The 14,305-nt window shown below is 56.4% G+C and overlaps 1 protein-coding gene and 1 long non-coding RNA gene across 3 annotated transcripts in view; one reads left to right on the top strand and one right to left on the bottom strand.

Moving 5' to 3' along the window:
• Nucleotides 1–9,778, bottom strand: part of ADAMTS10 (ADAM metallopeptidase with thrombospondin type 1 motif 10) — a 16,531-nt gene extending 6,753 nt beyond the window's left edge. The window contains exons 1-11 of the mRNA XM_024745704.1: nt 8,549–9,778; nt 7,964–8,310; nt 7,456–7,612; nt 6,241–6,458; nt 4,690–4,773; nt 4,445–4,590; nt 3,983–4,026; nt 3,729–3,834; nt 3,497–3,643; nt 3,159–3,300; nt 215–322 (exon numbers count right to left, since the gene is read on the bottom strand). Coding sequence (XP_024601472.1) covers nt 215–322; nt 3,159–3,300; nt 3,497–3,643; nt 3,729–3,834; nt 3,983–4,026; nt 4,445–4,590; nt 4,690–4,773; nt 6,241–6,458; nt 7,456–7,612; nt 7,964–8,310; nt 8,549–8,636 — 1,587 coding nt within the window. The 5' untranslated portion in view covers nt 8,637–9,778. The remainder of the gene's footprint in view (nt 1–214; nt 323–3,158; nt 3,301–3,496; nt 3,644–3,728; nt 3,835–3,982; nt 4,027–4,444; nt 4,591–4,689; nt 4,774–6,240; nt 6,459–7,455; nt 7,613–7,963; nt 8,311–8,548) is intronic.
• Nucleotides 1–14,305, top strand: part of LOC112400136 (uncharacterized) — a 42,771-nt gene that overhangs the window by 7,920 nt on the left and 20,546 nt on the right. The gene's annotated exons all lie outside the window — the stretch shown is intronic.

Raw genomic sequence — 14,305 nt, 5'->3', positions numbered from 1 at the left:
CAGGGACAGACACTGTTCAAAGAAGGGGCGTGGCCTAAACTTAGGGTCCGGAACGGGTGGTGAAGCTAGTGTTGGGACGAGCGTGCAGGGCACGGCTTGAAAGCGAGTGTGGCCTCAGGCCAGGGGTGGGGCTTACAAGCAGTAGGCGTGGCCAAAGCCGATGGAGGGGTCTGGGGGTGGTGGGGGGGTGTGGAGGCTCTTGGCCTGCGCTCACCCCCTTGTCGATGGTGTGCGTCTGGCACAGCGTGCCCTCGGCGGCCGGGATGCTGTTGGTGATGCACCGGTTGCTCTTGCTCAGACACCACAACTCGCTGCAGACCTCCTGCGGGCCAAGGCGCCCGCTCAGCCTCGCCCCCCTCCCACCTGCCTTGGGAGGACCGAGGCGACCCGCTCACTGCCGGCGGACAGTGGGGCCCCAGCGTTCCTTTCCTGGGTCTCTTTTTGCAACCCCTTGTGGGGGCACGGGCTGGGACCTCTCCTCCGCCTGTAAGCAGCACTTATAAAACATCTAGGAGTGCCGCAGACTCCCTTAGGCACCACAATCCCCATTTTACTATGAGAAAACCAAGGCTCAGCCAGGTAAGGTCACTCGCTAGAAGTCACACAGCTCCTAAGGGTTAGTCTGGATCCTAACCTAGAACTTAGATCGCAGCGTCTATGATCTAATCCTTCTACAGTTCAACCCGTGGCACCTCCCAAGTTTCTAGGAGAAACCTTGGGACCTGCTGAGAAATGAAGAGGAAGGATTTTTAGAATGGGCAAAGCAGCCCACCCAAGAGCAGTGGTTGAAAAATCAGGCCTGATGGTGGCTCAGGTCAAGGGCCCTGTCTCTCATTCTTTTTCCGGCTGGTGGTTCTCATTGTTTCCCCCACCTAAACTGGGGAGGCTCCCGAAGCTTTTAATCTATGGAGGGTTGAGAGGGGATAAGGGCAGGCTGGGTTTCTGTGGAAAGTTCCTCTAGTTCTCCCAGTGAAAAATCAGCCCATCTTCCTCCTGAGTCTTACATGGGCTGGCCCAGACCCTGGCATCAGGTCCCGTCCCTGGCAGGAGGCTGGACCAGTCCCAGGGAGTCACTCAGAGCCTTTAGGTTCAGGTTAATTAATACCCCTGGACAAGCCCCACTGGGTTCAGGCGTGGCCAAATTCGACCCTCTGGCCTACATCCCGCTCCATATCCCAGGGTCTTTCCTCTGAGAAGTGAAGATCCTTCTGTCCCCTTTTTACCATCACATGTAATCTTCTCTTAGAACCTGATCTTTCCAAACTTTGAAGATTTGGGATTGGACTGAGCAATGGCTGTAAGAAGGGACTTTCCTGTGTTAGCCTCTGAGAGACACCTGCACACACATGAGAAGTTTGGAGGGTTGTTCTCAAACCTGCTCCCTCAGAAGATACTTCTCATCTAAAAACTCAGCCTGGTTTGCTGGCTTCACTTGGCTTATGTTCTCCTGGCCACGTGTAAAAATATCACAGGCCCTGATCCCACTTCTGACACCTCTTAAAGAGAACTGCCTAATCCAGTCCTGCTCTTCCTTCTCTCCACAAGGAGGTGCCATGGTATATATGAATGAGACCTGGGCCACTCACGGAGACTTCAACTCCACCACTGACTTGCAACACATTTCCCCTCTCTGGGCCTCATCTGTTAAGATGGGCCTTGTCTACATATGGCTGAGGGGCATGTAACAGAGTAGATATGAAAGGGCTTGCATAAACACCCTGTTATTGAGTACTAAGACCACAACTATCTCTGGACCAGGCACCAGGCCCAGCTCTTTACACATATTAACTGGTTTACATGTAGTCAATAATTTACCCCTTTGCCGGGAGGGCCAGGAAGATGTTCCTCGGAAAAATAAAAGGAAGAATCAATTCAACATACAGCCAGTAGTGGTCCATGCTTGATAATCTGGCACTTTCTCCACTTACCCACCCCTTTATAACATTTAGATTCATAGAGAAACCTAGATTCCAATCCCAGCTCTGTCATGTTCTCAAATGGTGACTTTGGGCAAGGCATCCTCCTTATGCCTCAGTCCCTTCTTCTGCAACGTGGGGGCAATAGGGTTGTCAGGAGTTTAACTGAGATGATACATATCACATGCTTGGCATACAGTGAGCATTCAATGAATGTCAGCCATCGTTGTCATCGTTAGGATACCTGGGACACAGCAGATGCTCAAGAGTACCTTCGGAATTCTTTAGGAATTCATTAGAGGGAGCTGTAGTTAGTTACCAGCCAAGTTGGGTGGGGCGGGGTGCTGAGAGTGGATTAAACATGAATTGATCCAGGGTTTGTCTCCTTGTCTTGCACTGGAATAAAGTGAGGGCATTTTAACAGCTGCCTGCTCCCTGTTTTGAGTTAACATGGCCTTAGCTTGGACAAGTCATTCAAGCTGATCTTTCTGAGTCTTGAGGGTGTGGAGAATTGGGACTGCGTCTGGGCTACCAAGGCTGAGGCTGTGAGGAGTTAGGGGGTGTGTTCAGGGAATTGGGGGAGGTAGGCAACGGAGGGGCAGACCCCAGATGAGCCGGTGGTCCCTGGTGGCTGAAGAGGGTCACCAGCTTCCTCGGGGGAGCTGGGAGTGGCATCCCCAGCTCACTTCTCTACGGGTGGATGGGGCTTTGGGAGCTGAGTATAATCCTCAAGAGTGGGGAGTGATGAGGAGGCTCGGAGCTTGTCCAGCTAAGGATTGGGGCCAAGAGATCTTGTGAACCAGTCAGTGGGGGAAGGAGGGAATGGAGACAGGGTATCCCTAGAAGGATCTCTCCAGCTTTTTGCCAAGTGGGGAAGACGGTTCATCCCCAGGGAAACTATTTCCACCAAATCTGGATGTTTCGTTAAAGATGGCCCAGTTAGGGATCTTGGGACTTCAGTCCTGCTGCAGCAGAAGGGGGACCCCCAGGCTCTCCCCAGCTCAGTCCCCGAAACAGGGGTCTGGAGAACCAGGAGAGCCCATTCTTGTTCCCGAGCATTGTGACTGTGTGTGACACTCGTATAACCCCATGCACCTGTGTCCTCCCGTCCCCCACTGAGGCCCACTTCCCTTCCCAGCTCTCCCTCCCCCACTGCCTGTGTGTGGGGTGCCCACATGGAGTTTCCCTGGTGGTGGTGGCCCCCTCCCCTCCCAGGAAGGAAAGCAGGAAGGCTCTCTCTACCCCGTATTTACACTGACGCGATTTGACTCCATGCTGGAAGCGGCACTGTTCATCGGCATCATAGGCCTGGCCGGGGGCCACTGTTGGGTACACGAAGTCCTGTCTAGGCGGCCGGTTGTTCAGGCAGAGTCCCAGGCCCAAGCTGTGGCGAGAAGAAAGCAGCTGTCACGCTGGAGGGCTGCAGGCCAAGAGCTCAGAGGCCCCAGCCAGGTGGGGGTCCCGGGGAGCAGCCCTGTGAGCACATGACCCTTCTCAGAAGCAGCCCTGATTTCCAGAGGTCCTCCCCTCCCCCAACGAGAGTGTGTGTCCCTGGGTGGGACAGGCAGGTAGGTCCTCACTCCAGAAAGCTGGTGATGTAGTCACGGCTGCAGGAGGACCACACAAACGGGTTGGTCTTCATGGTGATGTGTGCGGCCATGAGTTTGGCCGGGTCCTGGCCACGGGCCCCGCAGCTGTTCCCCACGCCGTCGTGGTTCATGCCAAACCTGGGGAGAGGAGCGGCGGCTTTGCCGGGTGTCGAGGGACCTGCCAGGCTCCTCCCGCCCGTCCCCTCCCGTGTCCCCGCCTCACGTGTGTCCGATCTCGTGGGCAATGGTGAATGCTGTGGCCAGGCCGATGTCTTCGTTGATGCTACAACTTCTCTCTCGCTCACACATCCCGCCCACGGGGGCCAGGCCTGGGAAATGGGCGTGTGGGGCTGCAGCTGGGGGCTCGGGGCTGCGTCTTCGACCCTGTCCACTCTGCCAGGTCCCCACCCCCACCAGGGCCAGTGTCACCCAGCCCACTGCCTTCAGATGTGCCTGAAACCTAGGGGACCCGGGTACCTAGTGTGCCGCAGGGTTTGTTCTTGTAGATGCAGATGTCATAGCTGTGAAAGGAGAGGGGGGCCGTGAGGGAGCTGGGCTGACTCCCTAAGCCCCGCGGCTACCATCCTGCCTGTCTCTGGTGGCTGAGTCCTGCCTGGGAAGCGTTCCCTGCCTTGGAACTGAAGTCTCATGCTCTTGCCCCAGCCGGCCTTGGAGATGCTGGGGTGCATCAGTGACCGACTGAATGAATGACAGAGTGAGTGAAGGATGCGTCAGTGTCCGAACAGCCCCACACCCGCCTCCCCACATTCTCAGGCTCCCCAGCAGCCCCTCCCCCTCCCTGGCTCCCCAAGGGGGATGGCTGCACAGTCTCGGCCTCTTCCATCTCTCAGCAGAAGTGATCCCTGCTTAGACCTGGACAGTCCCCCGGGCAACTCGTCCCCCGGCTCAAGTCCTAGTGGAGCCGGCCCCGCCCCTCACCGCGTGATGAGCACCGCCGTGTCATGGTTGGCCACGCCGTTCTCTGGAATGGCATTGCCATGGCCGCTACGGTTCACGATGGATTTCTGCCACTTACAGAAGCTGTCCAGGGACTTCCCAGCATGGTGGGTGATCTCCAGGGTGGGCTGAGGGTGGACAGAGAGAGGTACATGGGTACTAGCCACCCAGGGGAAGGTGGGCAGCGCTGGCGTGCAGGGGAAGGTGGGCCCCCCCGCACCCCGCACCTGGTCCTCCGTGAGCAGGATAAGGCGTGTTACCAGGATATTAACGATGTTTCCCAGACTCGAGTCCTGGAAAAGTTTGGCAACCTGACCTCCAAGAAACAAGAGAGACCGAGTCTTAAGAGGGGCCCAGAGTGGAAGACAAAAAGTGAAACGATGACAACCGCTTGCTTCAATCTAGTACCTAATGTGTGCTGGGGCTCAGGCTAAGCCTGCTGCGTAGATCTTCACAGGAGTGCGTATTATCATTCCCGTTTTACAGATGAACTAACTGATGCTCAGCTACTTAGGATACGCAGCTGGCAGGCGCTGGAAGTGGGATTCAAGTCTGGCTAAGCCTGCCTGCCAGTGCGTTTCTTTCCAACTCACCCCTACCCTGCTCAGCTTGTCTACTTGTCCTCCTTCCTCCCTGCCCACCTGCCGGCCGCCTCTGCCCAGAGATGGCCTAAAGGATGTGCACATCTGGCCTCACTCCACACTGTCCGAAGGTACCAATGTGAGCATCACCACCGGAAGGTGGAAGTGTGGGGGCAGGAAGCTCTGGAGACAGTGGTCAGAGGGGAGGAGGAAGTGCCCAGGGGTGAGTGGGCACAGATGATGGAGGCCACTCTGTGCAATGACCTTGGAGCCCTGAGCCATCACGGTCCCATGTGGAAACCCCCAGAAACCCTGGCAGGTTTTAGGGAACTTTGGAAGCCCAAGGGAGGAAGGCGGGTCCTGGGCAGAGAGCAGGGGTATCAGATATGAAGTTATGTCAACATAACGGGCCAACTGTCTGCGCTAAACTTCTTGTCTTCCCTTTTTGCTTCAGTGGAACGACATTATCACTTGTCAAGCCCTTACTATGTGCCAAGTGCTCTAGCTGGCTTCCCTCTCACTATCTCTTACCCTTTTGTGATAGATACTAGTATAGCCCCATTTTACAGAGGCAGAAACTGACGCTCAGAGAGGTCCACCGTCTTGATCAAGATCTAGGATGGGTGCTGACTCTGAGCGTGGGTCAGCCGGGTCAGCCTGTATGAATTTATAGGTAGGCGCTTGGGCGAGCCCTGCATGAAGACAGATGCGCCCCAACGTGTGTACTGCTAACCTGGGCAAGTACCTGCAAGTCACCCATTTATTTTTTTATACAGCAAATAATTGCAGGGCACCTTACTGTGTGCTAGGTGCTGTGTTAAGCTTTAGCAATTCACTGCATCCACCTTAGCCTTATGAAGTCAGTACTATTATTATACCCATTTTACAGATGGATAAACCAAGGCAGAGAGATAAAGTAACTTGCCCAAGGGCCACACAGTTCAAAAGCGGCACAGCTGAGATTTCAGGCCAGGCTGGTTTGCTCCCCGAGTCCATGCTTCTAGCCACTGTGCTAGGCTGCTTCTCCTCCTTCCTGGCCACAAAATGCCCTCCTTTCTCACTTACCCTGTCCCCTCTCCATTCTCTTTCACTGGCCTCAGGCCAGGGATGGGGGGGATGGTGACACCCCTTTTCCTAACCTCTGGAGCGAGCTCTATGTTCTTGGGGCTCCATGCCCAGGGAGGGGGAGGCACTTACAATGTTCATGATGGCCAGCACATACTGTTCCACGTCTCGGCGCCCGTGGTAGGCCACCATCATCTTGTCAGCCACCACCAGGGTCTCCACATAGCGCTCTCGGCTGACCGAGCGCTTCAGGCCTGGCTGGCCGCGCTCTGTCTCATTCCCGAGGGGCCAGGCAGGTGGCGGTTTCAGGGTGCGCAGCCACCAAGGCCGCCCCTTCCACGGTTTCTCATCTGGGTGGACAATTTCTGGTCATTCTGCTGCTTGCTCTGATGGTCCAACTCCCTGTCCCATGATTCATCTGGCTGTCAAATAGCTCATTCTTTTGCTGCTGGTTCTACAATGATGTGGCTCTCTCACTGCCAGACTGGTTGGTTGAACAGCCGCCCAGCATCCCATGACAATCAACATGACCGTGCAACTTCCCGACAATTCCACGGCTCAGATGGATGTGTGTAGCAGCCTGCCTCACCGCCAGAACTGTGTGCTTGTACGGCTCCCTGGCCTTCTGACTGCGCAACTTTTTACTCACCCTGCGGCCAACTGTCTGGCTGTAAAACAATCCACCTGCCTGACGGTCTTATTGCTTGGCTGTCCCAGTGACTGTCCAATTGTGACACCATCCACTTTTCTGTTTCGACAACCCGCTGCGGTTGTGTGTCTGCCACGGTGTGCTACTCTGGGACTCTCGGATTATGCAACTAATTCGATGTTCCAGTGGCTCTGCCTTTCCACTGGACAGATATCATTTTTTTTAGCCGTACGATTGTCCTGGGGAATCTTCTGTTGTCTAGCTAGTTTCCTTACTTTCCCATTCCCTAAATGTCTGACGTTACAACTGTCCTCCTGCAAGTCGGGTTGTAAATCTGATCCTCCGAATGGGGGCTGAGGTCTCCTGGTGTTTTCCTTGTGCAACTGCCCCAGTATTGGTTACCACCATCCCGCTGCTTAACTGTCTGATCAGACAGTAATCCTAGAGGTGCGTGGTTTTACACCTGAGCACCTGCCTGGCTGTCCAGCTGCCCGTCTCACTCACTGTTGGGCCATCGGACTACGGCAGTGATGGATGCGCTGTTCCCTTGTCTATTGCCCTGCTGACTGTCTGCACTGCTCCCTGAGGTAGCTGCCTGCTGACCTTCTGGATGGAGGGACACTGCCATCTACCTCTGCCTCAAGGCAAAGATGTTGTGCACCCCCTTTGCCCAGCCCCAGAGAGAAAGATGTATGTACCTCTCACTCCACAGGCTGTGTCCAGGTGGGGGTGACGCAGGGAGGAACGCTTGTACACCACGTGGGGACCACTCTCCTCTGGGCCCCGGTGCCCCTTGGGCCCTCCTTGCAGGGGCTCGATTAAGTATTCTTCTTCATCTGCCACAATCAGGCCATGCTGGGGGTTGGGAAGTGGGACAGAGGGCTCGGGTCAGGTTCTGGTTCCCAGGACCCCTGGGACCCTATCTCTGTCTTTATGATTTAATGCCTTCCATTTTCCTGGGTTTATGTTACTGTTCCTTTTCCAGTTTCTTCGACGGTCAGCTCATTAATTTTTAGCCTGACCTAAGGCTACACATTTTCTCCTACGTACTGCTTTAGCTGCATCTTAAGATAGCTAATCCTTTCGATTAGCTCGAAATGTTTAAAAAAACTTCCCCTGTGATTCCTTCTCTGACCTATATAAGTGTTTTTCTTAACTCCCAAACTCGTGGGCATTTCCCCCTACTGCCCAGAACCCTCCACTCACCAGGCCCCCACAGGTGCTGATGGCCACGTGGGAGCTGCTGGCCTGGCCCTGCAGGTGGCCGGCGTAGAGGCAGTGGGGCCGGGCGGCCCTCTGCCAGGCCAGGCCCTCTCGAGTCCAGTACTCCACGGAGACATGCCCCGCCAGGAGGCGAGGGCTGCGGGTCAGGTTCAGCAGGAAGTGGGTGCTCGGTGCAGCCACCTTGTAGAAAAGGCGGGACTCTGCTTGGGGCCCTGTGCCCCGACGTTGCCTCCTGGGGGTTGGGGGTGAGAAGGCCAGCAGTGCCCCGTTGTGGTCCACTCGGGTGGGGAAGGCGATCTCATAGCTCTCCAGACTGGACAGGAACTCATCTGTGGGTGAGGGTCAAAGGCTTGGGGATGGGCCCTGGGAAGGACCCCTGTGTCCTGCCTGCTTGGCTGCAGGGTAAACGATGCTGGCTTCAGTGAATCCTGAATCCAGGTCACCTGCTCCAAGACTCTGGTCTCATTGACCCCAGGGCCTACCCCACCACGACCACCATCCCAGCTGCACTGACCCCTCCTCAGTTCCTTGCTCGGTCCCCCACCACTACCCCCGAGTCACCCCTACCTTGAGACCGGAAGGCGTGCGTGACCTCGAACGTGAGGCCCAGCCCCAGGGCGAGGGCCCAGCGGAGGATCTGGCAGGCAGGAGCCATAGAGGCCACGTGTCCACATGTCTCTCCCCAGCCCCGGCTGCCAGCAGCCCCCACAGCGCTGCCTTCCCTGTTCACAGCCTGGGCAGCATCACCGGGATCCTGGGATGGGAGAGCGGGGTCAGCGGGGCCTGGTCCTGCTGCGGGGCAGAGCCAGTGCCAAGGTCCCCCACCAGGCAGACAAAGACACCTGCAGCCAGCCCTTCACTCCCAGCCTCAGGGATGCCCATGGCATTCCCCCCTCCACGCCCCTGGTTTGAAGACTCTGAATGCATTTCCTTACTCAGTAGCCTCTCTGTCACCCCCCTCCCCCCGCTTCCCCACTATCCTCCGTATGCTCTTAGGACAGGCAGGGAGGGACCTTGACTCCATGAGCACTTACTATGTGCCAGCTACTGGCCAAGCACGTTCACGCCATCTCATTTCATTTCTGCAATAACCCAGGGGATTCGTTCATCGGGTGGCGACTGTGTGTAATATGGATACAGTCCCTCTCCTCCCACTCCCCCCCGCCCCGTGGGGCTCAGTCTCACAGGAATGACAGACGACAGACAAGTAAACGAAAAGACGTGTAATTCAGATCAGGACACGTTCTTCATGAGAAATAAACAGGAGGCTTGGAAGCAGAGGTGGGAAGGATGAGAAGTGAAGAGACAGGAGACAGTGCAGTGGTCCAGGCAGAGGAACAGCAGGGGCAAAGGCCCAGGGGCAGGCAGGAGCTTGGTGTGGACCCAGGACCACACTTGAAGGCTGGTCAGCGTGAATTTTCAACCCATATTAAACCCGAGGCCAGTGCTTGGAGCACCCCTTCCCCCGGGGGCCCTGCCTTCAGATTCTGTGTCACGGGTAGCACCACTCACCCCACCAGCGGGGCTGCAAACCCCTGCATCGTGGTCTCTGCTCCTGTGACCTCTCCTCCACCCAACATTTCCAGCCCGGCCCCTAGTCCTGCTTCCTCTCATTTCTCCTCGAAGCTCCAGGCCTGCCGGGCAGGTCTGTTTCTCCAGCATCTGCCCCAGGCCAGCCTGCCACAGACACCGCTCTGGGCCACCACCCTGTGCCAAACCCTCCACCCCCCTCCTGTCTCCGCCCTCCTTCTCCTACTCTGTGCAATTTCCCCCTTAATCACATACTGTCTTGTTTTCTTTGCAGCCTGGCCAAGTCTGAGAGTCGATCCCCAAACAGGGCAGTTCAGCTCCTGAGAGATGGAGCCAGGTTTCCTCCAAGATGCTGACTTAGAAGCTGACACCCCGCCCCCCTCCCCGGCCACTTCTGATTGGACCCCTCCAGCTATGGGGAGCTCACTCCCACTCTATGACTGTGGTGCTCATTTCAGATGGGCTGATGCTTGGGTTTCTCTCTCTCTCTCTCTTTTTTTTTTTTTTTTTTTTTTTTTTTTTTTTTTTTTTTTTTTTTTTTTTTTTTTTTTTTTTTTTTTTTTTTACCTTTTGGGGTCTTCAGTTGGTGGTGCGGTGTCGAACCTGTGTGTGAGTCTCTCTGGGCCTCAGTGCCTCTTCTGGGAGCCTGGACAGGGTGGGAGGGGGCAGTGAGGAGAGCGGAGCTGGGTCTGGAGTTCAGGGGTCACTGAGGACACCCTGCCCTTCTCCCCAGCCCTGGTGATCCTCCTTTTGGCTTTCATCCTCCCTCTGTTCCTAGTTCCCCACCCCCACCTCCCTCCTCCCAACTTCTGTCCCCTCCCATCCCCATCCCCTCCCCTATTCCATCCTTGACTAGCTCTGGGATCAAAGCCCCTTCTGTGTGTGTGGGGGGGTCCCTCGAGCCCCCTCCTGCCGTAACACCCCTCCCCATGCCAAGGCGGCAGCATTCTCATTGCAAGTGAGGCTGGAGCCCCCCAGCCCCCCAATCCTGCCCCTTTCCTCCTTCCCATGCTGCCAGGCCTGGTGCAGAAGCTCAGTGGCTCTGTGGCTCTCTGAGTCCTCACCTCGGTCCTCTGAAGCTGGGCCCCTCCCCCCTACAACCTCTCCCATGCCTCTGGTGCTTCTAGCTCAAGTGGGGTGTGGAGAGGGCAGAAGGACCCAGCACAGGTGGTGGGTGAGGTGCAGGATAGGAGGAGTCTGGAGGGGGACGTACAGGTGCAGGTGTCTGCCAGGGTGAGGCCAGGGGGAGAGAATCTGGAACAGTGGTACAGCCCACAGTGGTGCTGGGAGGTATGACCTGCTCTGGGCATTGGGGGGACCACGAACAGATTGGTGGCTCTGGCGGGTGGGAAGAGAAGGCTTGGTTGGGGGTGGGTAGAGGATTACTGGGCCTGAGCCTGGGGGTGGGGGTCCACAGGATGTCGGCTGGGGGTCTCCCCTGGGATGTGTGCGGGTGACTACACATCCATGACTGTGCATGGCTGTAACTGTGTATACGTGACTGTGTGTGTGGTGTGTGCCCACGTGACCCTGTGTGTGACCGTAAGAGTGTTTGTGTGTGTGTACCCAGGCCTGGCCATCCCCTCCAGCCCCTCCCTCCTACAAGGCAGGAGGGAGATGGCCAACGTGGGGGAGGGTGCCAGCCCGCTGGAGGTGGGGGAGGAAATACCGGCGGAAACAGCCTCTGGAAACAGAGGCTCCATCCCATCCCCGGGATCCTGCAGGGATCTGCCGCTCTACACCCAGATGTCCAGGGCCGGGCTGGTGGACAGGGCCGCGGAGCCTCCCTGCGGAGGCCAAGGCCGAGACTGCCCAGGCAGAGGCCCGGCCAGTCCAGGCTCTGCACATCTGGCTGGGCAGGCAGGAGAGGCGGCAGCCCCTGCCCGGAGAGCAGACAAAGGCCCGGCCTGCAGGAGGAGGGGGCCCGGCACCCGGCGGGTCTGCAACCAGCCGCTAATTAAAGGCCCTGAGCTGATGGCTAGAGACACTCGGAGACAGACGGTTGTGGCCCCGATGACCAACTCAGGGGAAATGGGCGGCGCCACTCCCACACCCAGACACACAAACACACATTGGCAACGACGTGCACGCACACACACTTGAGGGTGACCACACCTGTGAGGCTGGGGACCAACTAACAGACACCGCAGACCCACAAAGGACCCCCCAACACTCAGTACACACTCACACCCTGAGACAACATCCGAGACACACAACTACATATTCCCCAGACCTATGTGCATACATACACACACAACCCAGAGTTACACACCCAGGCTTACGTGCACAGACACGTACACACTCATTTCCACACTCACAGCAGACCAGGAACAAATTCACGAAGTCCTCCAAACCCTGAGACCCACCAGATGCACGTTCACACAGGCATTTACACGCTCATGAAACTCAGACACACACGGAGACACACCGGCAGATGTTTGGAGAGACACACTCATCCAGACGTTTACACCCAGGAGATGCTGACCTACGTGCACACACTGGCTTACACTCACACTTCCGCAGACACATAACACCCAAATCACACATCACACACAAATTCAAACATAGCCAAGCACTTATATTTTCATACAGCCACACACGCGCAGACACACGGCATTTATACAGACGTGGATGTCCACACACACACACACACACACACGGAGCAAACAAACGCAGACAGGCGCTCCCAGGAACTCAGGGGCGCGTTGTGTGTCGCACACGCTTAGGGACATCGCACACCGCCACAACCCCCATGGCCCGACGTTCATCGTCCGGCGGCCCACGGCCATCCCCGGGCGACGACGCGGACACTGATGGGGGAAGAGGGTGGGGGAGGGGAGGGCCCACTCCCTCGCCGGCATCCACAGCGTCCACAACAGCTGTTATTTATTGAAGGCGAGTCCTCGCTCAAACAAGCATTTATTGGGCGCCTCCCGTGTGCCAGGCACAGTGCCCGGGGAGGCTGAATGCATCTCAACTCGCCCCCGCCCTCCCAGCGCTCCCCTCTGGGAGTTTGACCAGGACGGAGCCAGGGCTTGGCCTGGCTGGTCCCATTTCACAGAAGAGGAAACTGAGGCCAGAGAGGGGGCGAGTGAACGCTCCGTGAGAGGGGGTGGCCCTGTGGGTTTTGGTTACCCCTGGAGCAATGCTCATTAGATGTGGAGCTGAGGCATGAGTAGGGGTGACCTGCACAGTCAGGGCCGGGATGGGATTTGAACCCCACGTGGCCGGCTGCCCCCCAGGCCTCTGGGTGCCTGTCTAGGGCCTGGTGCTCCGGGAGGGGCAGGGCGGTGACCCGCAGACCGCAGGATTCCAGGCATTTTCCAGGCCTGGCCCCCAGGGAGCTAGGCAGAGGCTGGCCTGGCCTTGCCCTTGGCCTTCTCATCTTCCTCATCCCTTGGTGGGGTAGGGGGGGTGGGGGGCGTAGTAGCCTTTACAGGGCCAAGCGGGGAGGGGTTCAGCCAACAGCAAACATTTGTTTTCTTTGCCTTGAACTTGGAATGACATGTCAGGGCTCCTGCATACAGAGTCCTCCTGGAGCTCCCACCAGGTTACAGCTCCACCTCCACCCCATCCTCTCCCCAGGCCAGGCCAGAGGGGCAGCCCATTCTCATTTGCTACCCACTTTCCACCCCCCCAGGGCGAAGCAAGTCTAAGTAAGCCCTCTCTGCCTCTGCCAGCCTGTCCCTCTGTTCCCGGCATGGGCCTGTTGGGAGCCCACCCTGAGCTGCCTTCTGTTTACTTCTTTCTCCATCGGAGGGGTGGCTGCCTTTGCATTCTCAGTTTGCCCTGATGCTAAAACCTCCTCCTTAGAGCCCAGTGTCTGCTCCAGCCACAGGTCCTTAGTCTGGTGATGGGTGGCCACCAGACAGCACTGAGAATTTCAGGGCTGCTTTGAACAAGGAGCTCCCAGCTTCTGCCACTTACTAGCTGTAAAACCTCCTATAATCGTCTGGGAAACTGGCTCTTTGCATCCATTCCCCCTCCCTGACGTGCCACAACCCCAGATGTCCCTTGGGTGCTCCCTTTCCCTGCTAGGTGTGGTCTGGGTGTAGGGCATGTAACTTGGCCCTAAGCCACACCCACATCCCATCTCCTGGCCTCCTGGACTGATTGGAGGATGGGCACATAACCAACCCGCAATGAGCTGTGTCAGGGCTTTTGCAAGGAATCCTGGGAAAGAGACTTTTGCATCTTGAGTAGCATTTGAAGCTGAGTCCCCATCTTAGACGACAGGGAGAGACCTCTAATAAGACTGAAGCCAACAGACTTGTGGTTGCCAATGGGGAGGGAAGGATTGGGAGTTTGGGATTAGCAGAGGCAAACTATTATATATAGGATGGATAAACAACAAGGTCCTACTGTATAGCAGAGGGAACTATATTCAATATCCTGTGATAAAGCATGATGGAAAAGAATATGAAAAAGTATATATATATATAACTGAATCACTTTGCTGTACAGCAGAAATTAACACAACATCGTAAATCAAGTATACTTCAATTAAAAAAAAAAAAGATGAAGCCACCCAGGTGGAGGAGGGCAATGGCCCCAAGGCCATCATTTCAGCCCTGAGCCAGCTGTTCCTGAAGCCCATAGCTGGGCTTTCATTCATGCAATCTTTACTAAACACTGTTTTGTGCCAGGTGCTGGTACAGGTACTGGAGACACAGCCAGGAACAATGACAATCTCCATTCCCCAGAGGTACTTGACCTGCCTCAGGGCCTTTGCACTTGCTGTTTGCTGTGCCTGGAATGCCAACTGCATCTCATTCTTCAAGTCTAGTCTCAAAG

The sequence above is a fragment of the Neophocaena asiaeorientalis genome, unplaced genomic scaffold, assembly GCF_003031525.2.
Source record: "Neophocaena asiaeorientalis asiaeorientalis breed wild unplaced genomic scaffold, Neophocaena_asiaeorientalis_V1.1 scaffold357, whole genome shotgun sequence".
Taxonomy (NCBI): domain Eukaryota; kingdom Metazoa; phylum Chordata; class Mammalia; order Artiodactyla; family Phocoenidae; genus Neophocaena; species Neophocaena asiaeorientalis.
Note: the sequence above shows the minus strand (reverse complement) of the source record. Positions and strands in the feature narration are given on the sequence as shown.